This window comes from Bubalus bubalis, chromosome 14, assembly GCF_019923935.1.
Source record: "Bubalus bubalis isolate 160015118507 breed Murrah chromosome 14, NDDB_SH_1, whole genome shotgun sequence".
Taxonomy (NCBI): domain Eukaryota; kingdom Metazoa; phylum Chordata; class Mammalia; order Artiodactyla; family Bovidae; genus Bubalus; species Bubalus bubalis.
In genome coordinates this window covers 10953939-10978965 of record NC_059170.1, presented here as the reverse complement: position 1 = coordinate 10978965, position 25027 = coordinate 10953939, and the positions used below count along the sequence as shown (strand labels likewise).

Below are 25027 nucleotides of genomic sequence, written 5' to 3'. Positions count from 1 at the left end.
TAAACTCAAGAAGGGTTTGGTGCTGCTGAGGGCATTTGAACTGGGAAGTTCTGCCGTAGGAGGAGAGTCAAATCCTGGAGCCCTTGAACTTTCTATAGACACTGCGTGGAAGGACTGAGTAGGTCAGGCTGACAAAGGAGTAGGCGCTAAAGCTAAAAGGTACAGAAAGTCCTCACAGGCATACAGGCCTCCAGAGTGAGAAGGCATTTTCACAGATGACCTCGTTTGAGTCAACTTTGTAACTGCCCTTTGTGTTACTTCTACGAGGCTTAGCCTTCCTCCGACTGCCAAGAAAACTGTTTGCAAATCTGGCAGATACAGACCTCAGGGCTCTGAGACACGGATGTGGCACAGGGGCAAGGAGTAAAGCAAGCTAAGAAATACGTGACAACCCATCCTTAGTTTCCAGGGTTGAGGAGAAAATAATTAAGAGTGGCGACAGCCTTGAAATTCCCTATCTGTGACGAGGGGCTCCACTAAGAATTACCCTCCTTTTGTAAAGCGGGCTGAGCTTTCCTGGTTCTGGAATTAAGGGTTGTGGAAAAGAACACATGAAACGCAGCAATGTGGGGTTTTCATTATCTCCAGTTTACTTCATTTGCCTGTTTACACATACGATCTGTGTGTGTACAAAAACAGTGGCAAGAGCCATTCGCTAAATACAATCTGGTACTCAGACTATGACAGATGCACATGGAAAATGAGGCGCCAATGAATGAACCTCAACACGGAGGCAAACCGAGCACGGCGGTGTTCTGTGATTGCAGACGCCCTCGGAAGCCTCTTGTTCAGCACTGGGGGAACAGACACTTTTCAAAAGATAAGGCTATTTTGACAGGACACCCAGACTCTGAATGGCACTCCAAAGAAGATGCTGGTTTCCCTGCCTTCTCTAGAGGAGCCAAAGAGTCCTAAAGGCGTAATCAAGAAAAAGGAAGCATGAAACCAGAAGGGAAAGAGACACGTGTACCCCAATGTTCATCGCAGCACTGTTTATAATAGCCAGGACATGGAAGCAACCTAGATGCCCATCAGCAGATGAATGGATAAGAAAGCTGTGGTACATATACACAATGGAGTATTACTCAGCCATTAAAAAGAATACATTTGAATCAGTTCTAATGAGGTGGATGAAACCGGTGCCTATTATACAGAGTGAAGTAAGCCAGAAAGAAAAACACCAATACAGTATACTAACGCATATATATGGAATTTAGAAAGATGGTAACAATAACCCTGTGTACGAGACAGCAAAAGAGACACTGATGTATAGAACAGTCTTATGGACTCTGTGAGAGAGGGAGAGGGTGGGAAGATTTGGGAGAATGGCATTGAAACATGTAAAATATCATGTATGAAACGAGTCGCCAGTCCAGGTTCGATGCACAATGCTGGATGCTTGGGGCTGGTGCACTGGGACGACCCAGAGGGATGGAATGGGGAGGGAGGAGGGAGGAGGGTTCGGGATGGGGAACACATGTATACCTGTGGCGGATTCATTTTGATATTTGGCAAAACTAATACAATTATGTAAAGTTTAAAAATAAAATAAAATTAAAAAAAAAAAAAGAAAAAGGAAGCAGCGGGGTGGTCACCTACTACGCCCATGTGCTGGGCATTGACCTGCATCGTTTTCCCTTCATCCCGACAGGACCACCTCCATTTTACAGATGGAGAAAGCGAGGCGTGCCCACGGTCAGACCACTCTTGGCGGTGGTGGTGCCAAGATTTGGACCCACCTCTCACACCTGCCTAAACCCAAACGCTTTCAGCCTTGCCATGCTGTCTCACATACGGATGGAGAGCATGTCCCCCAGTGACAGGCAAAGCGATAAGACTGAGCAGGAAGTGGAGGGAGACTGATGACTCGACAAGATTCGGTACCGGACGTGTTCCACGGAGTTAATGTATGGCTGAGCTTGAATCACAACTGCAGGAGAGAAATGTCTGGAGATGTTTACCTGGGACAAATACTGGCGTCACCTCGTGTCTGTTGCCTTTCGGTGCTGAACCTGACACTTAGGAGGGATTTCGATCCCTTCAACAAGCCCCTGCCACCTACCCCACCCCCTCGGCCACCCCTGGTTTACAGATGGAGCTCCAGAGAGCAAAACCATTCTCCCGGGGGGCCCATCTCATCTTGCCAGTGCTCCCAAGGCACCGTGGCGACACCTCCAGAATCTCACTGCCAGGTGCTTCTGCCACCTTTGGGTCCAATGCATCACACCTCACATTTTGATCGATACAGGATAACCTGTGGCCAGATGAGATACGTATTTTAAATACATCTTTATAAGCAATATGTTTTACACTGAAGATTTCCCAGACATCAAGCTCCTAGCAACCTAAGCTTGAGTTAAACCAGTCAAGTGCTTATCAGTTAATGCTATTATTAGGCTTGACTGGGGGCAAAGAGTATAGAAGAAGCTTCCAGGATGATTATCCAAAATGCAAGGGGCTGGGGGTGAAAGGCTTACAGAGACACAGAGAGAAGGAAGGGGTATCTTATCACAGCACTAACTGCGTCTTTGTAGGGCAGATGAAACAGAGTATCTAACCCTTTCCAGCATTCTCACAGTGAAGGCCGCACAAGGACAAGGCTGGAAATTAAGAATGCTGCAAACGGGAAAGAAAAAGTCAAGTTCGAGGGCAGATGAACAGAGACCCTGGTTTGCTGTGGTTTTGGTGGTGGTCCAGTTAAGAAGAGGGAGGGGCCAAAGTCAAGCCACCATTTAACAGGGACATTCTTGCAAACAAGTTGGCTTCTTGCCCTCAGAAGCAAGGAAAGACATCTTTCTCCACTTCTGACTTATCATAATCTTGTCTAAACAGGCAAAAATGTTCTGGGCCATAGCAATGGACAGAAGACTTATTATCACACAACTCTGAAACACTGTTCAGTCTGACACCACTAATGCATGATCAGGAGAGTTTCAGTGCAAACAGGCATTTTGCAAAATTACTCTGACTCAGCTTAAAATTCAACAAGTTATTCAAATGTCTGCTTCCCAGTTTGATTCTTAACGGAGAAAACAGCCCCGCAAGCTTGAATTTAATACCATAAAGCCTAGAGTGTTCTAGTGTTCTAAAAAATCCTCAAGGCGCTCGACACGTGTGCCAAAGTGCAACACTGGAGTCGTGAGTTATTTTTGGAAGTTCTGTCAACAAAGAACAAATACCATGGTTGTTATTAAAAACTATAAAGCATTCACTCAAAACAGAAGGGGAGGGGAGATAACCTTATTGCTCCAAAAACCAATATATACTAGACAACATGGACAGAAAATTATTAGTGTTCGTTACATAAAAAGTATCCAATACTCCGTCGCAGAGGCACTCCAGTGTGACTGTTTTGGTAGTTAATCACAAGTCAGTTGAAGTATTTGACATTCCACAGATAGAACAAATACTACAACCAGAATGTGTCTTTTAGGCCGTTGGTAGTGATATATAAAGAACCCTGCTGGAAATAAATGCTTCTGCAAAGCTGACCAGAGGGCATGTTTGTTAATTAACAGCATTAGCAGCCCTTGACACAGAAGACAGCTAAGAATCAGGGAGCGAGTGACGGCAAGGGAGGGTCCTGAGCCCCCCTACCCCATTTAGCCACACCAGAGAGGCCTTCCTCATTCTGCCCTCTCGCTGAGCCTGAGCTCGCCATCCAGGGACAAAAGGGACGTAACAGATTAAGGTCAAGTCTTGCCAGGGACGCAAAGTGCCTGAGTGGGGATGGTGGTGCTTGTAATATAGCGTGATGTCGCCAGGCCCGGCCTGGCTCCCCAGACTCCACACCACACCCCCCGACCCCAAAACTGCCCGGTAAGTGTCCTTCCCGAAGCAGGATCGATCATTTAGTCAAACAATTAAGGAGAAAAAGAAACAGAAAAAGCTTTTAACCCTGGTCCTGCCCTCATCCCTTTTGTTTCTCTTATTTCTTGTAAGTGTCTTGCTTCAAGTTCAAACTGGAGCTCTGGGGAGGGAGTCCTGGAGAAAAAGATTTCAGATACCAACAGCCGTACGTCCCGTACCAGCCCAGCAGACCGAACAGGGTGCCAAACACTTTCTGGGACAAGTTGTGGAAGTAGACGGCCGTGCACAGAAACATCCACACCCAGATGAAGGTCAGGAAGCCCAGGGCCACCACCAGGGTGGTGATGGCTGCGTGGAGACAGTGGTTCCTGTCCGTCTTCACCTCGTGCAGCACGGCCATCTCCTCCACAATCATGAGGGCGCAGAAGGTCAGCAGGAAGGAGTGGCCTGAGATGTCGAAGCCGTGCCAAAAGCCCCCTTCCCCGTGGCACTGCTGCTTGCTCTGGTGCTGCTTTCTCTCCCCCTCCAGGGCTGGAGACTGGTAGCAGCTGCCCGTGTAGTGCTCGATGTTGGAGAAGATGGCCGTGCAGACGTACCAGATGGCCGTGCCCACGAGCAGGGTGCTCAGGCGCCGCAGGACCAGGCCGGCCTTGCCCGTCAAGTGGTAGTTGGTGAGGGCGATGAAAGGCAGGAGGAGGCAGAAGGTCCAGGCCCAGGCCACTTTGACAAAATACCTGGGAGAGGAGGAGAGCGGAGGTGAAGAGCGGGGGTGTGGCAGAGAGTCCCGTGCCACGCCTCAAGACTCTGGACTCGTGAGCAGGGAAAAAGGCAAAAAGGTGGTAAGAGCTAGAGATGACAGCTTCACCTATGTAAGTATAACCTCAAAGAAAGAAAGTGAAAGTGTTAGTTGCTCAATCGAGTCCGACTCTTGGCAATCCTGTGGACTGTAGCCCACCAGGCTCCTCTGGCCACGGAATTCTCCAGGCCAAGAATATCGGAGTGAGTAGCCATTCCCTTCTCCAGGGGATCTTCCTGATCAAACCTGGGTCTCCCACATTGCAGGCAGTTTCTTTACCATCTAAGCCACCAGGGAAGCCATTAACTCCTAATCCTCACACAACTCTATGAGGAAGGTACTGCTATTATCCCCACTTTATAATAAGAAAACTTTATCTGTACAGAGATACAAACACAGAGGCACAGAGAAGCATCATGCCCAAAGCGGAGGCCATCGGAGGTGGAGCTGGGGTTCACATCCAGGGCCTATTATCTTAAGCACTATGTTATTTGCTCAGGAAAGTAATTACAGACCTTTTATGTACATCCACTTTCCCACAGAACACTCAGTTACCCTGTGAGGAAGGTGTCATTAGCCCCATATTATAGATAAAGAATAGTTTGGTAACTTGCCCAGGATCACACTCACACGACCAGCAAGCCCAGGTGAAACCAAGGTTTGGCCAGCCCCCAAACCTATGCTTTCTCTACACCAAAGCTTTTTCCTACGTGGCAGAAATGATCAGACAGAAGCTTGGCTTCAGGCTAGAAGACCCAGGTTCCAATCCTGACTCTGACTTGTCAACACACTTCTCTGGGCCTCCATTTCTCAACTGTCAAGTAGAACTGAGGGGACGAAATGACCTTTAAAATCCCTTTCAGAGCCAATAATTCACTAGCTCCCTTTGATTAATTATCAGGTTGACCACAAAGTTCGTTAAGAGTTTTTCCGTAACATTTTAGCCAACCCAATAACCAGCATAGAGGTATGGAACAAAACACCAGAATTCATGGAAACTCTCAAATGACAGGAACTTGTCTGCAAGGCTGCTGGGCACCCAGCTCACCCAGGCCAGATTAAGCAAGCAGCTGCCTTGTCTGCCACCCCTGAGTTCATCAAAGGTGGATGACCTAGAGACCAGGGGCGGTCAACACACATGCAAGAAACACGTGGGGCCAGGACCACTCTCATAATCTAGTCTCAGCCCAGCCTCCATGAGTGGGGAAGGAAGGAAGATGGGCCAGAGACAGTAAGACTCTTGGGTCCCAAAGCTTCCTCAGACAGTACCCAAGCACCTGTCATGAAAGTCTTCCCTGGGACTGACATGCAAGGATCTGGCTAGATCAAGACCTGTCAGGTATCTGATGAAGCTGCTGGAGAAAGAAACTAGGGTTTTAAGTAGATGAGCAAAGTTGGACTGACTCTTGCAAGATACCACAGACACTGTAATTCAAAGAAGAATGGAAGCTCACACCAAGGGAGAAGTTTTATCTTTCAGAGTTTCCCTTCACAATTGCAAATCAGTGTTTGTGTCAATAAACTTAAAATCCAAGAGGTTTAAAAAAAGAATAAAAAGACTTCCTTGGCCATCCAATGGTTAAGACTCCACACGTCCAATGCGAGGGTGTGGGTTCAATCCCTGGTGGGGGAACAAGCATCCCACATGTCTCCGGGCATGGCCAGAAAATAAATAAATTAAAAAAAAAAAAAAGGAGCGGGTGGGTGGACTTAAGGAGAAGTCTCAAAGAGTTCAACTGGAATTGCATTCCTGGGCCACTGCCATGAACTTTGAGTAGCTGAGAAGATCCAAGCAGATCCAGGGGAAAGGTCATAGACTGGAGGGTTCCGCCCCGGGGTGATTATCTTGGAGCGGGGGGGGGGGGGGGGGGGGTTGTCACAGGCTAGGACAGGCTTTCAAAGGTGGGGGTGGGCGGGGAGGGAAGGGGTGTTGGGGAAAGAAGGCAGGTCTACTTGCCCCACTCAAGTGTGATGGGATTCCGTCACCAGCTGGGGGGAATACAGGACTTAAGGCGGAGGCTCACGGTCTGACACTGGCAGGCAGGAGGGAGGTGGCATCTCCCCTAGAGCAGGGGCCAACTCCTAATCCCGAGGGGAGGCACGGGGAGCAGCCACAGAGGCTGGATCATGCCCCATTCCCATCTCCCACCTCTACACACACGGAGATACACACACCCTGCCCGTCACCCCTGCCCAGTCAAGCTCAGACCGTCTGCTCTGGATGTGCAAACGCGACTTGCTAGTGACACTAGCTATCCCAGGGTCCCCTCATCGAGACACGCGTGTAGACACAGCTGCCACGATGCGGAGAAGGACCTCCCCTTCCAATGACCCGTCCATCAGAGCAGCTAAGCCCCGGCTTTCTAGGCAAGCCGACAGTGATGGCTACGGCGGGGGCAGGAGAGGACCCGGGGCGCACTCACACGTTGAGGACGTTGCGCTTGTTGCTGAGATAGCTCTCGGGCAGCGGGGAGAGCTCCTTGAGGAGGGAGCCCGCCAGCATAGAGGCCGCCAGAGCCCAGGGCAGGTATCTCCGCACTGCCGATCGCACCAGCGTCCCCCGGAGGACCCATGCGCAGCGCTCCAGGTGCTCCATGCCCGACCTCGTCGGCCACCGTCCTCCTCCGCGCACCCTCTCGGCCACCGTCTTGCCCTTCATCCGGGCCGGCGCCACCGCCTCCCTTTTGGGCGCATGCGCGCCGCTCGCAGGTCCCTCCCCTGAGGGGCGTCGGGCTTCGGAGCCCGCGCGCTCCCCCTCCTGGCCGCCTGCAGCCTCTGCAGCGCGCCTGTCTCCGAATTGCTCATCCCTCTATTTTGTTCAATTGCGCAGTCCGACCGCATGGGCTGCAGCAAGCCAGGCTTCCCTGTCCTTCACTATCTCTTTTTATTAAATAGCAACTATTTGTTTATCTATCTATCCATTTATCTATCTATCTATCTATTTATTTTTGGCTGCCCTGGGCCCGGATCCATCCTTTCCTTGTTCTCAAAATTTGGCCTGCACAGTCAGGCAGATTAGAATTTCAACCTCTGTTCCTTGCTCTGTTCAGAGGAATAAATGCTTGTGGGAATATTTGCTGCAGGAGGGGGAGAATGAACGTAGCACTGTAGGAACTGGAGCAGTGGTCCCAGCATCATTTAGTCTCTCTCTTGGCAGCTCTTCTTCCATAGAGCCTTAGTTTTCTCCCCTGTAAAATGGGAAGAGGACAGATCTACCTCTCCTACGAGTTAGTTATGAACTCGAGGTTCCTTATGGTGGTCCAGATGCAGGGATGTGAGAAAATGAAATAACTGCTTGAAATTGTTATATTTACATTTTAAAATACTATATTTTCCCTTTTAAAACAATTGCGTATTTGTATTGAGTGAAAATGCTGGACCCTGGGAGTTAATGGCAATCCAATGAACATGTTAATGAGTCAGTCACTCTTTTAACACAGAGTTAAACCATTTCATGGGCAGAGGAGTCTACAGGGCTACAGTCCATGGGTCACAAAAGAGTCAGACACGACTTAGCAACTAAACAACAGCAAAACCCTCTCATCTCCTGTCATGGCTGGGTACCTGATTCAGAGTTTCCCAAACTCAAACCATTTCTTTGCTACTGTATTAGTTTCCTAGGGCTGCCATAACAAATTACTACAATGTATTGGCTTAAACAAACAGAAATTTATTCTCTGACAATTCTAGAGGCCAGAAGTCTGCAATCAACCTGCTGACAGGACCACCTCCCAAGCAGAAATATCCATGGAATAAAAGATTCTGTGTCCCAGTTATATTTCTTCTATGACAAAAATAATGTTTCTGTTAAAATATTCATTATCTCTATGGGCTTCCCTGTTGGCTCAAATGGTAAAGAATCTGCCTGCAATCCAGGAGATCTGGGTTCCATCCCTGGGTTAGGAAGATCCCCTAGAGAAGGGAATGGCAACCCACTCCAATATTCTTGCCTGGAAAATTCTATGAACAGAGGAGCCTAGAGTGCTGTAGTCCAGGGAGTCACAAAGAGTTGGACACCACTGAGTGACTGACACTGTTTTATATCTGCCTAAAATAATCCTCTGTCCCTAAACCAAGGGTAGCTACTGCACTTTGGGGAACACCTGTCTGATTTATGCCTATAATAGACTGATATTTAAAATCTCTTATGCAGAGAGTCAATAAAATAATAAAAGTATTAATTCCTTAAAATTATCTCAAGATGATCTGCCATCTGTAAACTGCATTGATCTGATAATAGTTTTTATATATCAAGGTATCTCTGGGTCTTTAAAAAACTAGATTTAAGAAAGCAAATGTGGGACTTCCTTGGTGGTCCAATGGTTAAGAATCCACCTTCCAATGCAGGGCACATGGGTTCAATCTCTGGTCTGGGAACTAATATCCCACATGCCCCGAAGTAACTAAGTCCCGTGCCACAACTAGAGAGAAGTCCTCGCGCTGCAATGCAAGATCCCCAAGTGCCATAGCTAAGACCCAACATGGGCCTAAAATGAATAAATACTTTCGTGAAAAAGCAGATGTTTATATTTCCAGTAGTCATGGATGGATGTGAGAGAAGGTTGAAAGTCAAAAAATTGATGCTTTCAAACTGTGGTGCTAGAGAAGACTCTTGAGAGTCCCTTGGACAGCAAGGAGATCAAACCAGTCAATTCTAAAGGAAATCAACCCTGGATTTCAGGATTGAGTCAATATTCATTGGAAAGATGGATGCTGACCCTGAAGCCCCAGTACTTTGGCCACCTGATGCGAAGAGCTGACTCACTGGAAAAGACCCTGATGCTGGGAAAGATTGAGGGCATGAGGAGAAGGGGACGACAGAGGATGAGATGGTTGGACAGCATCACCGACTTGATGGACATGAGTTTGAGCAAACTCTGAGAGATAGTGAAGGACAGGGACGCCTGGCGTGCTGCAGTTTATGGGGTTGCAAAAAGTCGGAGAAGACTTGGCAACAGAACAACAACAGTAGTGATTATACAGTCACTAATTTGGCTTTTCATAATTGGGGATGAAAACCACACAGCCGGAAAGATGTTAATTGTGAAGGCAGCTTGTAAATAGTATCTGAAACCCTCTCTGTCTCCTGCAGATTGTCAGTTGCTCAATTATTGTCACTTTCTAGAGCAAGCTGCATGGTGGTTAGGAACAGAGAGGTACACTGGACATTATAAGCTAAGTGGTCCCTCCTGGTGGAAATCCAGATGTTGATCCCCCATCCCAGGAGAAAGGGAAAGGGTTCTTCTGGATGAGAAAAACTAGACATTACCCAGAGGAACTAGCAAAAAATTTACCTCCTGTAAATTTCAGGATTTGTATTCCTCTAGAAAGGAAATGGATTTGTTCCAATTGAGACTTTGCAGCTTCATCCCTGAAGATTTTCAAAGACAGGGTTAAACCCAGACCTGAAAAATGGTAGGTTTCTAGAGAATTTTTCTTGTTTCGGTTAAACTTCAACCTACATGAAGAAATACGTATTCACGTTGTAAGTCCAGCTGTGTGCCTGTGAGAACAAACTGTTAAATTTTCAGGACTTTTGCAAGTTGATTGTTAAAGCCACCATTAAAAATCACAATGTATATATGAACAATTAAATGCAGAATAAATATTCAAAAGTCATCATTCCCTAATTATTTTCCTCTATTTGATTATTACCTATGCCCCTCGGGTTGCTTATATCTCTTGTATGTTACGGCGCAAATTCACCAACTGTGTGTTTGTCACATCAATATGTAGCTTGAAACCAGCTCTGGTGGGAGTATTTACATTAAGAGAAATGGCAAGTACTGTAAATCAGGGCTTTATTTGGTTTACTGAGTGTTTATTGATTGTCTGCACTGAGATGAAACTCCATTTGTCAAAACATGGTTAAACTGAAACATGAGGTTGGCTGTGGAGACAAGAGACTAGTAAATTAAACATCAATGAAAGCATTCTAGAAGAAGCAATTCGCTATATGGGATTCAGAGTGAAGAGTGTTTGCATATTTTATTATTTTAAAATTATGTGCTACATTCTTTATATTAAGAGAAATGTATTATACTTTTATGTATGTACAAACTTCCCCAGTGGCTCAGCAGTAAAGAATCTGCCCGCAAGGCAGGTGATGCAGGAGACGCAGGTTTGATCCCTGGGTGGGGAAGATCTCCTGGAAGAGGGCATGGCAACCCACTCCAGTATTCCTGCCTGGAGAATCCCCAGGGACAGAGGAGCCTGGTGGGCTGCAGTCCATGGGGGTCACAAAGAATTGGACATGACTGAAGCGATTAAGCTCGACGGCACAACACGGTACTTACACATTTTCCCTTAGAGAGAGAGTTGTTAAACATTTATCAACAAATCATTGGTTGTGATCCAGTACACACATATGTAGCATAAGTGACTATGTTTGTTAATAAGCATATAGACATAGCTGTAAATATAGCTTCATGACAGTTCATGACAGAGTTTGCCTCTACTGTGTGAGGCACTCCGATAGTTTCTATTCAATTATAAATTGAATTTTTAAAACATGCTGGTCATGACCCACTCACTAATAGGTGTGGACCTGTAATTTGAGAAACGTTTCCCTAGAAGATTCTAAGGCATTGGAGGACCATGCCCTACCCTTCCCCAGCAGGAGGGGATAGAAAACCACAAACATCAAGGCTTTGCCCTGCCTGGACTGAGTGGTATCACCTAATTTGTTGGGTTTCAGTCCTTCATTTATTTATTCAAGAATAAATAAATACTTGTTTGAATTACACGGCCTCTGACCTCAAGCAACTTCAGCTAGTGAAGGTGATCATCATTAATTTATTCAGCAAACCAACACTTATGAACTATTTGCCATGCACCAAGCACTGGGCTGGATGTTAAGATCTCTGATGTTTTGGATAGACGAGTGTCCTTAATAACTATAGATTCGTCTCTTTAAAAACAACATTTTTCAAGCCTGAGGCAAGATGAAGCTGGGCCATCTTGTCAAAACCAGAAAGTAAGGAAGCCATAACCTACCAAGGACTGCTAAGGTCATTTCAGGAGGACACAGAAGCCAATTAGAAAAGCTCCCACAGGCCAAAGATGGGACAACTTGAGCCTAAATAAAAGTATTAACTGCAATGGATGGAAACACACACATTTGTTTAGTAGCTTTTTTTCTGGTTGTGCTGTGAGGCATGTGGAATCTTAGTTCCCTGACCAGGGATCGAACCTGGAACCTGCACCCTCTACATTGGAAGCATGAAGTCATAACCACTGAGCCTTCAGGGATGTCCCAGAGGTTCATAGTGTGCTTTAAAAGTAGTAGCTACCAAAAAAAAAAAAAAAAAAGTAATGGCTACCTTTGGAGAAATCAGCTCTCATTATTTTGACAGCTATTAAATAAAGGGAAATAATCAAGCATTTTTACTGCCACTCTTATGGGAATAAAGTCACTGAATAACCAGGGAGACAGTGAATTTCTTGTTAAAGAAATATCTCAGCGAGTAAATGAAGGAACAGCAGAATCAGACATGAAAGTTTAAAATGTTCATTTGAAATATTGGTGAGCCAGATTCATTCTTTTTAAAAAGTCAGCTTGCGGATATTCATAAAAAAGTTTAATACATACTTGAAAGCACTTTCAACTAAATCTCTACAAATCCATCTCATAAGGTTTCAAAATTTAAAATCAGATTATTATAATTGTGACTTTTGCTCAGAATTTTATATTTTAGGTTTCTTGCTGTCAGATTTTACAAGCACATGGCTTCATGTTTACTATAGAAATGGAGAACTAGAATCAAAAATATGTCTGCTACCAAAAAAGTAGCTTTTTCTTGCTGAATGCAAAATGCAATTTCGTAAGCAATCTCCACATGTACATCACTTGCTGCAAGAGTGGAGATTATAGAATTTATCTTGGCGTCTAAGTTTCCCTTGGACAGATAAACAGTGTGGTCTTTGAATTTTTTGAAAATCACATTTATTTGTCTTTTTATTTTGATGGCAGTTTGTGTTCTTTGAAAAATATAAAGTTACTAAATCTGTGAATGGTTGTGTGGAATCTTCTGAGGCTATGACTGGGCTTTGGCCAGGCTGAACATGAATATATGTACACTAAAGATTAAATAAAAGGAAATGTGGGGACTTCCCTGATGGTCCAGTGGTTAAGAATCTGCCTGCCAGTGCAGGGGACACAGGTTCGATCCCTGGTCCAAGAAGATTCCACATTCAGCGGAGCAACTAAGTCTGTGTACCACGACTACTGAGTCTTCGCTCTAGAGCCGGAGGGTCACCACTACTAAGCCGATGTGCTGCAACTTCTGAAGCCTGAGGTCTGCAATAAGAGAAGCCATCGAAGTGAGAAGCCCAGGCAGTCCAGCTAGAGAGTAGCCTGGCTCTCCACAACTAGAGAAAGCCCTCATGCAGCAACAAAGACCCAGCACAACCAAAAAAGAGAAAGTGTGGGACCTTCCTGGTGGTACAGTGGTTAAGACTCCATACTCCCAACGCAGGGAGGCCCAGGTTCACTCTCTGGTCAGGGAACTAGATCCCACATGCCGCAACTAAGCAGAGAAGGCAATGGCACCCCACTCCAGTACTCTTGCCTGGGAAATCCCATGGATGGAGGAGCCTGGTAGGTTGCAGTCCATGGGGTCGCTACAAGTCAGACATGACTGAGCGACTTCACTTTCACTTTTCACTTTCACACATTGGAGAAGGACATGGCAACCCACTCCAGTGTTCTTGCCTGGAGAATCCCAGGGACGGGGGAGCCTGGTGGGCTGCCGTCTATGGGGTCGCACAGAGTCGGACATGACTGAAGTGACTCAGCAGCAGCAGCAGCAGCCGCAACTAAGAGTTCATGGGCAGCAATGAAAGACCTGCATGCGGTAACCAAGACCTGGCATGGCCAAATAAATAAATAAATGTAAGCTTTGATTGCCTTCCTCTACAGAATTTTTCTTCTTTATAACCATATTACATTATAATGCCACAGACTCATAAAGTTAAATTCTACTGGGGTAGAATAACAACAAAAAGTGAGTGTTTCCACTGGAAAAGAGACTTTATTTTGACAATGATCTTGGTCAGTTTTAAAAGTAAATTGTCCTGTATCACTTGATTTAATACAAAAAGCAGGAGGTTTTTATGGATTAGGAGCATCATCAAAGAGTCTTTTTAAAATGTACTTTATCAAAAATGTATTTTATAATTTACTTAATTATTTTCTGTCTTTTCTACTTGCTTATCAGCCCTAGAAGGTAGGGAGCATTGCTCATTTTGTTCACTAATGCATCCCAAGCATTAAAACCATATCTGGCACTTACTAAGCACTCAAAAAATTTTATTTTGTTACATAAATTAAAGAATAATTATTAATATGTGGATGTAAAGGAAATTATTTTAAAATTTAAATTGTTTCCTTATAAACAGAAGAGAAACAGCAGAAAGTAATAATTATGAATTTTTATTTTTTTATTTTTTTATTTTTTTTACTAATAAGGGTTCCCAAGTTGATAAATCGCTGTGAGAGGGGTTTCTGGTCCATTAAGGCTTGAAAGATGTAGTGAAAAAATGAGAAGGGGTTAAGTAGAGGATGCTCGGGGGCATGAGGAGAAGACCCTGTAGAGTCAGGGAAGGGTCAGGAAAGAATTCTTAGAAGAGAGGATTTCTGTCCAAGCTGGGGTTGGAAGGACTGGCCAGAGGGTGGCCAGAGGAACAGTGGGAAGCAGTCATTCCAGGAAGAGCAAGCAGCAGGTGCTTTTTTGCTGGCTGGTGTGCCTGAAATAATTCATTCCTGGTGTGGCAGGGAGGGCAGTAGACAGCCCAATAATTCTCCCAGCAGGCAGCCCTCTGTCCACAGCTCCTGGCCAGAGGGCAGAAGTATTCCTCCCCAGCAGCCAGCCCTTTCCTTCTCTGCAATGCCTCCCTCATTCTGAACCTCTGGCCACCTCTCTTTCTGGCTGGAGGGGATGGCTAGCTGCTCCCTTGGATGAGACAGCTGAGCAAAGCCAGCAGCTGCCAGAGGCCAGGCTGCCTGACTGCCAAACCGGGAGGGGGTTGGATCCACTGGCTGCGCCCTCAGCCCACACATGCCCAGCCTCTGGGACTGCTTGGGAACAGGGTCAGGAGAGCTGGCACCACAGGGCAGGGATCTGGCTTTGCTCATCTTCCAGCCAAAGCGAGAGAGGCAGGCGGGCCTGCCAGCAGCCCCGGCAGCCTTGAGTACGTGCCTGCTTTCTCTCTGGCCACTGCATCCTGCAGACCCCAGGACCCTCCTCTCTGAAACAGTCACGGGGCTGAGGCTTGGAAAGTGTTAGTCGCTCAGTCATGTCCAACTCTTTGCAACCCCATGGACGGTAGCCCACCAGGCTCCTCTGTCCATGGGATTCTCCAGGCAAGAACACTGGAGTGGGTTGCCATTTCCTTCTCCAGGGGATCAACCCAGGGACTGAACCTGAGTCTCCTGCATTGGCAGGAGGGTTCGTTCCTATCTGAACCACCAGGGAATCCCAGGTTTTGGAAGGAGGGTTTTTTGATTGGTTTGATTTGGTTTGGTTTTTTATTTGTTTTTGCCTGAAAGAGCATTGGTAAAATAAGGGGATGGGGGAAAGGCAAGGAAATGACTATGTCAGTGTCCGTATAGCAGTTACCTGTAGGACCGAGGGAGGCCACTGGGATCAGAGGGTTTTGGGGGTGTAGACAGAGTTCTGGTTCCTTACCTGGGGAGAGTCACAGAGATGTTTGCTTTAAAAATATTCATTTAACTATATGTTTATATTTTTATAAATCTTATATATTTGTTATATTTCACACTTAAAGAAATGGTATTAAAAAAAAAAAAGGGAACACCACACTGGGAATAAAATGCCTAGGTTCTGAGAAGAATGAGTTTTTTGACATTTTTTTTCCTCCGGTCTTCCCATCCAAAGTACAGCATAGAATTCAGATGTACCTACGTCATATTTTAATGCCTCTATTCTTAAAGTTGAGTTAAACATGAATTAAATTGTCTCCTTTACTAGTTTAAACATTTAGCTAGTTGTTTTATTTTTGTTTTTTATGGAAGTGACATTGATTTATAACATACTGAGCCTTAACCAGGTGCCAGGCACGGTGCTAAGTGCTTTACTGTACTTAACGCTCTTCCTTCACATGACAGGTAGGTACTGTGATCACTCTAGTCTATAGACGGAAACACCAAGGCCCAGAGAGGCTAAGTGACTTAGCCAAGGTCACACAGCTAGCTGTGCTGAAGAGCTGGGATTCAAACTAGGGTCAGTGCGCTCAAGGGGCAGAGCTTAACCTCTGGCCCGTACTGCCTCCCAGATGTGACCTTACCTGACTGCTAAAATGACAGCCACATAGTCACTTACAGTTGGTAGAGTTTAGAGGTCATGGTGGTCCAGTGGCTGAGACTCCCTGCTTCCAATACAGGGGACCTGGGTTCGTCCCTGTTCAGAGAACTAGATCCCACCCACCTCAAGGAAGACCAGGTGTGGCCAAATAAAGAAAAAAAAAAATTTTTTTTTGAAAGAATACAGTCAGACATGGGTTCAAATCTAAACTCACATGAAAAATGAGGACGGTATTCAGCCAACTTTGTTGCCAGGACAAGTAAATGAAAACTTATTTGCCAGGTATGAGGTACACAGTAGGCACACAATAGATGATCACCTCTAAAATTAAGATGCTCACCGCGTAGGAAATAGACAAGGCCAAGTGTCGCTGTCCGCATTTATCAGATGGGAGATCCGGCTCAGTTCTGGTACCACCAAGGGGTGAGGAGTCCCAGAGGGTCCACTGGTCCCTTACCGGCCCCGCCCAGTAGAATTCTCCGGGTCTGGCGTCTGATGTGGCCGCCTGGCCCCCGCCCCGCTCCGCAGGAATGTGGGGCGCGAGTGCTGGTGGCGAGGAGGGGCGCTGACGCTGAGGCTTTTCCGCTCCAGCTGCGCGGACGGGCGACACAGCAAATTCAGCGGCCACACCTGGCCGTGCAGCTGTCCAGGCTGGGCCGGGAGGAGGATTCCCCAATCCTCCGGCCGCAGGCCCCCGAGGGCACGGCCTTGACCCCTGGCGATCATGGGCGGGAGGGGTTGGGGGGCGGGGGGAACGCCGAACACTCCCGCTGGGTTAAACGCGCTGGACCAGCCCCATTCTCCAGCTACTCCTCTTCACCTGGCCTTTAAGGAAGGAGGTTAGTCCTCTCTGACACCGGGGAAGATGAGGGGCTCCCCGGTCGAGCCCCTGAAAACACCCTGCTCAGAATGCTGACTCGGAGGAGGAGGATAGAGGACCCCTCAGGGGCACCCCTCTGGTTTCAGGATTCTGGGTTTCAAACCCTGGGAAGTCAGATCCTAAGAGATCATAGTGGGATGACGTGCTCCCGTTTCCCTGAAACCTAAGCCATCCTCTCCTCTCCCTGTGTCCCCCCAACCCCTGTCCCCAGTGGGGCACCAGGACTGGGCACAGGGCAAAGCCAAGGTGAAACTGAGGTCCTCAGTTCTGCAGCCGAGGTGGCATTCAAGGCCTCCCAACAGCACAAATAGTCTCTGTTCACCTCTGCCCCCATCTCTGGGCCACCTCGTACCCTTCTGTCCCCTCTGTGTGCATGCCTGCTAAGTCGCTTCAGTCATGTTCAACTCTTTGCGACCCCATGGACTATAGCCTGCCAGGCTCCTCTGTCCATGGAATTCTCCAGGCAAGAATACTGGAGTGGGTTGCTATGCCCTCCAGAGGATTTTCCCAGCCCAGGGACTGAACCTGTGTCTCTTCTGTCTCCTGCATTAGCAGGCAGGTTCTTTACCACTAGTGCCCCCTCTAATCCTCCCTAACCCGCCTTTTCTCAGTTCCTCAAATGAACCAAATGCCTTCCAGCCTCAGAGCCTTTGCCCATGCTGTCCCCCTTGGTGTACCCCTATGTCCCAGGCTCACCCTCGCCTCATTTTTCATTTTTCTATTGTCTGCTCAATCACCACATATTACTAAGATTATGACTAAGGGAGTGTCTTGAGAATTCCTGGGCCACGGCTCTCCTACACGAAGTTCAGAATCCACTTGCCAATTTCCTCCAATAACTTTGTTGGAATTTCCATTAGGATTGTAGCAAATTTAATCTGGTGAGAACTGACAACACCTATGAGTCTACTATAATGACGTGTTGTGAGTCATCGAGGATACAGAGACAAACCATGCAACTCCTTCCCTCAATAAGCTTTTTTTTACTCCTGGTCTTCCTTTCTATTTTATTTCATCTCATGAGAGAAGATCTTATTGGGTCCATTTTGCAGATCAGAAAACTGAGGCTCAGAGAAATTGCATGACCTGCCCTAGGTCCTGCGGTGAGGAAGTGGTGGAGCCAAGACCCCCACCCAGTCTGTCTGACTCACAAATCTGCCCAAGCCAATTTGGTCTATGGGTTTGGTTTGTGTGTGTCTCTGTGTGTATAAAAGTAAGGTGTGTTTTCACACACACCCAAAGTTGAAAACCATCTATTTAAAGATGGATATGCTGTGAGGTTGAGTGGGAGTGCAGGTATGTCTACTCTGTTGGGCTGTGACTTCTCTTTGTGTGGATGGTGGGGTCTTTGGCTATGTGTATAAAGTGTTGGGGGTTTTGGTGGGTGTACTGGGAAGGATATGTCTGTGTATTGGGTAGGAAGTGTGTGTTGGGAAGACAAAATTGGGTTACTTCTGTTGGTATGTGTGTGTGTTTTCTTATATTAGATTTTAATTTGATACTTGTTGAAAGAACTCTTTGAAATTAAACAAAGGCTTTTCAAACCGTCTATAACTCAGTTTTTATTTAAGGTGTAACTTGTGTGTATGCTCAGTTGCTCAGTCCTGTCTGACTCTTTGCAACCCCATGGACTGTAGCCCGCCAGGCTCCTCTGTTCATGGAATTTTCCAGGCAAGAATACTGGAGTGGGTTACCATTTCCTTCTCCAGGGCTTCTTCCCGACCCAGGGATCAAACCTGTGTCTCCTGCATTGGCAGGTGGATTCTTTATGACCGCGCCATCTGGGAAGACTAAGGTATAATTTACAGTATTCAGATCTTAAGTGTACAGCTGGATGAATTTTTATATACATGCCATCAAGCTTCCTGGGGCTGGGGAAAGAGAGTGAGCTGGGGCTGCTCTCTTTCTGTGGTTTCTCTTGCTGCAGAGCGAGACTCTAAAGTGTGCAGGCTTCAGTAGCTGCATCTCAGGGTAGAGCACGGGCTGAGTTGCTCTGTGGCAAGTGGGATCTTCCAAGACCAGGGACTGAACCCATGTCCCCCTGCATTGGCAGGCAGATTCTTAACCACTGGACCACCAGGGAAGTCTTCTAGTTTTGCCCATTCTTAAGCATCTTGTCAATGGAGTCACGTGGTGTTTGCTTGGGCAGGTTAATAGCTAACACTGAACAAACTTGCTTTGTGTGTTGACACTTCCTGTATCTCACTGAATTTATCATAATAGCCAAATAATGTAGTGCCTGTTTATGGTTCCCATTATACAGATGAGGAAGCTGAAACTCAGAGACTTGCCTCGGGTCACCCAGACCAAGGTCACTCATCTGAGGTCACAGCTCTGGTCCTTGCAGCTCCTAGACCATCCTGCCTCCCTCTGAATAACCCACCGAAGAGGTAACATGACTTATGAGAGAGCAGAAGACCTGGGAGCCCAGAGGTGCTTCTGGGTGTGCTTTATTTCTTTTCCGAGAAGTCGGTGTTTCTGAATCTGTCGTCAGATCTCCCCAACACCCCCTACTGCTGTGTCGGGTACCACCTGCCACTGGCAGCCCAGCCACAGCAGGGCTGCAGAGACACACCAATCACAAGGGTTGAGTCCTGGCTCCCAGAGTTACTTGCTGTATGACTATGAGGAAGCTACCTCCTTTTTTGAACCTCACATCCTCAACTGCTGAAAGAAGGCTAAAATCCTCATGCAGGGTTAGGACAGTAACAGATGGAAGGTGTCATTGTATAAATTACCACTGCTGCTATTTTTTTTTAAAGACTTTGTACTGAAAAATAAAACATAAGTACAGAAAGTCACATAAAACCAATGTGGGACCCAATAGAGTGAACCTCTTGTAACCACCAGTCAGATCAAGAAGTAGGAGCCTCTTAAATGTCCCACCTCAATCACAGCTTGACTTCTATAATATTTCTTTGTCTGCACTCAAGTTTACATCCCTCAACAGTGGAGTCCATAAAAAATTTGCCCATATAAAATAATGTAGGGACTTCCCTGGTGGTCCAGTTGCTAAGACTCCATGCTCCCAATGCAGGAGGTCCGGGTTTGATCCCTGGTCAGGGAATTAGATCCCATAGGCTGCAACCAAGAGTTCCCACACCACAAGGAACTTCGAAGATCCCACATGCAGGCAAATAAATCAATAAGAATAAATATTTTAAAAAACGTGTATCTTTTGAGTCTCTATTGATTTCCACCTCCATCTCTTTCATTTTCTCAGTTGTCTTTTAGAAGAACTTGGAACATTTGACCAAAGAGTTTTGAAGAGTGTGGATCACCATTCTTATTTTTCACATGTGTTTTCCTCCCTCCCAGCTCCCTCTTTCCCTTGTTTGGATTTGGAGTGACACAGATCTGGGTTGAAGTTTTGAGTCTGCCAATTGCTGTGTGTCCTTGGACAAGTCACTCATCCACTCTGAACCTATTTCCTCAACTGGCAAATGAAGGGGTGATCTGGAAGATCTCTAAGGACATTCCAACTTTCTTAGTCTCCTCTCTCAAGCACCAGGCTCCTGTTCCACAGTCTCTTCTTCTTTTTAATCTCTCTTTTAAAATTAAAGTACAGTTGATGTACAATATTATATAAATTCATGGACAATAAAGTGATTCACAATTTTTAAAGTTATACTCCATTTATAGTTTTATATTCCTTGTGTTGTACTACACGGGCTTTTTTCCACTGTGCCCCTGCATTGGGAGTGTGGAGTCTTATCCCTGGACCACCGGGGAAGTCCCAACACAGACTCTTCTTAAAAGCAACTTTATTGTCTGAAAAGAACACTGGGGTAAGAATCAGAGACCTGGCTCTGGAATCCAGTTTCCACTGGGACTAGCTGTGTGACCTTGGACAAGGTACTTAACCTCTCTGAGTTTCCACTTCTTCGTCTGTTGAATGGAGATTCTGAACCCTAATCCATAAAACTGGAGCAAAACTTAAATGATATCGGACCCTTATAGCACTTAGTGCTTGGCACCTGAAAAAAAAGTGAAAGTGTTAGTCGCTCAGTTGTGTCCAACTCTTTGTGACCCCACAGACTGCGGGGCTCCTTTGTCCATGGGATTCTCCAGGCAAAAATATTGGAGTGGGTAGCCATTCCCTTCTCCAGGGGATCTTCCCAACCCAATGATCAAACCCTGGTCTCCTGCATTGCAGGCAGATTCTTCACCGTCTGAGCCACCAGGGAAGCCCATCTAGTATGTGCTAAATAAATGTTAACTGTTATTGTTGTTGTTATTATTATCATCAGTTATAGCTAACATTTATTGACTGCTTACTCAGACCTTGTGTCACGTGTCTCAGTTCATTTAATCCTCACAACAATTCCACAAGGCAGCCTTATTTTATAGGTGAGACACCAAGGCACAGAAAGGTTGAGTAACTTGTCCATGGACACGCAGCTAGTAAGCCATGAACCCAGGCTGTCTGGATCCAGAGTCAGCAGTGTTAGTCACCGAGATGTACTGCCTCAAATACTACTGCTATCTAGAAGAATCTCCCCTTCATTGCCCAAGAGAATTCCAGTAGGGGTGAAGATGAAGCAATAGCTGAATCCAGTGTGACAAAATCCAGGGGTGAGTAAAGCTCTTACCCTGAAGTGAGATCCCAGCCCAGGACATTCATCTGGGCCATCTCTGATTATTTCCTGCCTTCACCCCTAACATTTTTATCCACTGGCAACCTGCTGTATTCATGTACAGATGGGCAACTTGGATCATAAAGAAGGCTGAGTGCCAAAGAATTGATGCTTTTGCATTCTGGTGCTACAGAAGACTCGAAGAGTCCCTTGGACAGAAAGGAGATCAAACCAGTCGATCCTACAGGAAATCAACCCTGAATATTCATCAGAAGGACAGTTGCTGAACTGAAGCTCCAATACTTTGGCCACCTGAAGCAAACAGCCGACTTGTCAGAATGATGCTGAGAAGGATTGAAGGCAAAAAGAGAAAAGGGTGGCAGAGGATGAGATGTTTCAGTGGCGTTACTGACTCATTGAACATGAATTTGAGCAAACTCTGGGAGACGGTGAAGGAAAGAGGAGCCTAGCGTGCTGCAGTCCATGAGGTCACAAAGAGTTAGACATGACTTGGCAACTAAACAACACCAACCTGTCAAAGCGAACCTCGGGACAGGCTTAGTCAACAAGGACAGCAGGCACGGTCCTACCTGGCGGACTGGCCGGGGGTGTTTCTGTATGTTTGCTACCAGTGCGATTTTCTGGGTTGTTCTGGATGTGAGAACATGTCGGGTAGGAGACAGTGATTTTTTTTTTTTTTTCTTTTTGCCACACTGCAAGGCATGTGGAATCTTAGTTCCCAGACCAGGGATCGAACCTACATCCCTTGCATTGGAAGCACAGTCTTAAGCACTGGACCATCAGGGAAGTCCCAGGAGATGGTGATTTTGTACACGTGGTTGGACTTCGAGGCCGTGCCTTCCTCAGATGTCTGTCTGTCTGTCTCTCCGGGGAGGCAGTGGGACTAGCCTGGCCCATCCCACCTCTGCCCCCTACCTGCTGTGAGACCCCAGGCCAAGGACTCACTTCTGTGTGCCTGTTCCCTCACGTATAGAAAAATGGTTATTATGACAGTAATAATACCGACCTGCTAGGGTGGGTCTGAAGATTGGATGGTCTCATCCAGGTCAAGCGCTTGAAATGGTTCTGAGCACTGAGAAAAGAGCAAATACTTGCCACTTATATGTGTTAACATGATCAAGTGTGTAAAGGGTGGGTTTCTGTGTATTTATGGAAAAGCACCTGAAGGCATCTGACAGCAAGAATTTAAGGGACTGGGGGAACCAGCTGTCTCATATTTTGTGGGAGGAGGGTATGTGTGTGTGTATACGTGCATATGTGTGTATGTATACGTGCATATGTGTGTGTATACGTGCATGTGTGTGTGGTGTGTGCACAGTGGATGCGTGTGCATTCTGTAAAATGGGCAAGAATGTTCACTGCCAGAACCCCAGTTAGCAAACAAACAAGCCCTAGGACAAGTCACTGAAGCTCTGTGTCCCCATCTGTCTGTGGGCGGGGTTGCTGCCTCAAAGGCAGCTGCAAGGACCAAGTGAGTCATGGAGCTAATGCTCTGGACCGTTGCAAGTGGCCAGGACATGGGAGAGGTTGGTATTTAGTGCTCAGGGAGAGTGGGGCACACACTCCTGGGTCATCAGTGCCAAAGCTGTTTGTGTCTGCCTCCTCTGCCGCCTGGTATGTCATGGTTCTCAGCTCACTGTAGACAGAAAAGCCCTAAATCCAGTTGCTCCAATGGCCCGGAGAAGGATAGAGACTTGCCCCAGGACACCCAGCCTACTGGAGGCAGAGAATGGAGCTAGATCAGAGCCAGTGCCTCTTGTCCTTCTGGCATGATGGGAAAGCCATGTAGAGGTCAGAGTCAGCAGTCCCCAGCCCCCACTGCCTCTGTGTGCCCCGCCTCCCCCAGCACCCAGCAGTCAGCCTGGGCTGGGGGAAGCTGCTCCGGGGGAAAAGGTGTGTGCTTTGGCAGCCGGCACTGTCTGGGCCGCCGAGGCTGAGGCTGGGCGGCTGCCTGGGGCGGGAATTCCATGCGTCTGGGGAGGACCGCACTTGGGTAGCCCCATCCCAGTTCCCAGCCCTGCATCGTCACCTGGGCCAGGGCTCAGCTTGGCACCGGAGACTGGGTTCTGCCTGGAACTTCTCAGAAAGGTCTCTGGAAGTGGAGACTGAAGATTACAAGTGCTTCAACTTTGGTTTTTTTAATGGAACACCTTTCTTGTAAATCTGTCCCTTCCCGTTGCAAAGGCATCGCTTTATTTGTGAAGAATACAAGGAATCAGAGAAGAGAAAATGAAATTCTTTGTCAACAACAAAGTACAGCAACTCAGAGATCAAAGGAGTTCTGCCAACACACACACACACATCCTTGAATATTTATGCATTAACACATGCATATGACACAGAAATCATCAGAAGGACGTGCTTGTATGTGTGTGCTTCTGCACTCATAACATACAATCACACGCATACTCATGTAAGTACACACGCAGGTACAGACATCTGCATGATCATGTATGCATCCATACACCTATATGTGACACACAAGCCCTCACATGTGTGTCACATGTGTCTGTACACCTATAACAAACACACATACTCTCATAAGCACATGCACACACACCTAAAGAGCTCCTCTCAGTGCTCCACCAGTTCAATTAGATGTGAATTCATTTAATCCTGGCATCAGTGTTGTAAGGAAAGAACCTTTATTTCTCCCATTTTCCAGATAAAGCACAAATGGTTAAGTAATCTGCCCAAGGACACCAGTTAGTGAGCGTAAAAAGGTTTGTTTGTTTTTTAAAGAAAGAACAACCTAAAAAAGAAAACCTCAAACACAAAATAATGGGGATTTGAATCCAGATCCACCGGATTAGTTAATTAGGCTGCATGGTCCTATTTTGAGTGGCCTGGCAGCAAATATTCTAATATTCTCATCGGGCTTTCCCCCCCATGCATCTATACTTGGTTTGCTTACAGAAATGACATCCTTTTTACATACTAGCAGGGCCCTCCCCGGGGTCAGACTTGGATGTGAATCCTGGCCCCACAGCAGGCAGGCTGGCTTGACTTTGGACTGTTCTTTCACCTCTTTGGAGACCAGTTTTTCATCTAAAATGGGGAGGGATCGTATCTGCTTCTGAGGGTTTGGCTGAGCTTGTATACATCGAGCTCAGCATCCAAGTTCAGCCAGGCTCATTAGATGGGGGCCATATGAAAGCTGCCAGCTCTGGGGCTGGAGGGCTTTGTGGAGAAAACAGAAAAACACTTTCTGGATGCGAGATGGCCGTAATAGGTGGGGTCTGGAAGGCAGAGAAAAGGCTTGGGATCTGAGGTCTCCTGAGGAGAGGTGGTATTTCGTCCGGGAATCCCTGCCTTGACCGCACCCCCATCCTGACCGGCAGCCCAGCCCCGGCCCCCTTGCACTTCAGGTGGAACAGCAGAGAGAGGGAGGAGAGAGAAGCCCACGGACTGGCAGGCGGAGCTTCGAGCCTGGCCCGGCTGGAAGGGGAGGGGGCTGGGGGGCTGGGACATCAGATGCCATCAGCTCTTGGCGGAACGTTTAAGTCGCTGTGCGGCAGGCGGGCTGGGCGTCTGCAGAGGTCCCCTGCCTCCTGGGCCGCCTCCTGCCGCCAGCCTGGGCTGCCCATCCTGGGTACGCGCCCCTGGGGAGCCTGCCGCC

The 25027-nt window shown here is 46.9% G+C and overlaps 1 protein-coding gene across 1 annotated transcript; it reads right to left on the bottom strand.

Moving 5' to 3' along the window:
* Positions 1–1531: 1531 nt before the first annotated feature.
* On the bottom strand, positions 1532–7282 carry FITM2 (fat storage inducing transmembrane protein 2). The gene is made up of 2 exons (XM_006067861.4): positions 7030–7282; positions 1532–4544 (listed from the first exon to the last, which is right to left on the bottom strand). Exons 1-2 carry the CDS (start codon positions 7263–7265, stop codon positions 3929–3931), a joined length of 852 nt encoding a protein of 283 aa, XP_006067923.3. The 5' UTR covers positions 7266–7282; the 3' UTR covers positions 1532–3928.
* Positions 7283–25027: the final 17745 nt, after the last annotated feature.

Coding starts and splice junctions, on each gene's coding strand:
- FITM2 (XM_006067861.4), bottom strand. CDS start 7,265: ATGAAGGGCAAGACGGTGGCCGAGAGGGTGCGCGGAGGAGGACGGTGG. Junction 4,545..7,029: donor AAGCGCAACGTCCTCAACGT/GTGAGTGCGCCC, acceptor CTCCTCTCCCAG/GTATTTTGTCAAAGTGGCCT.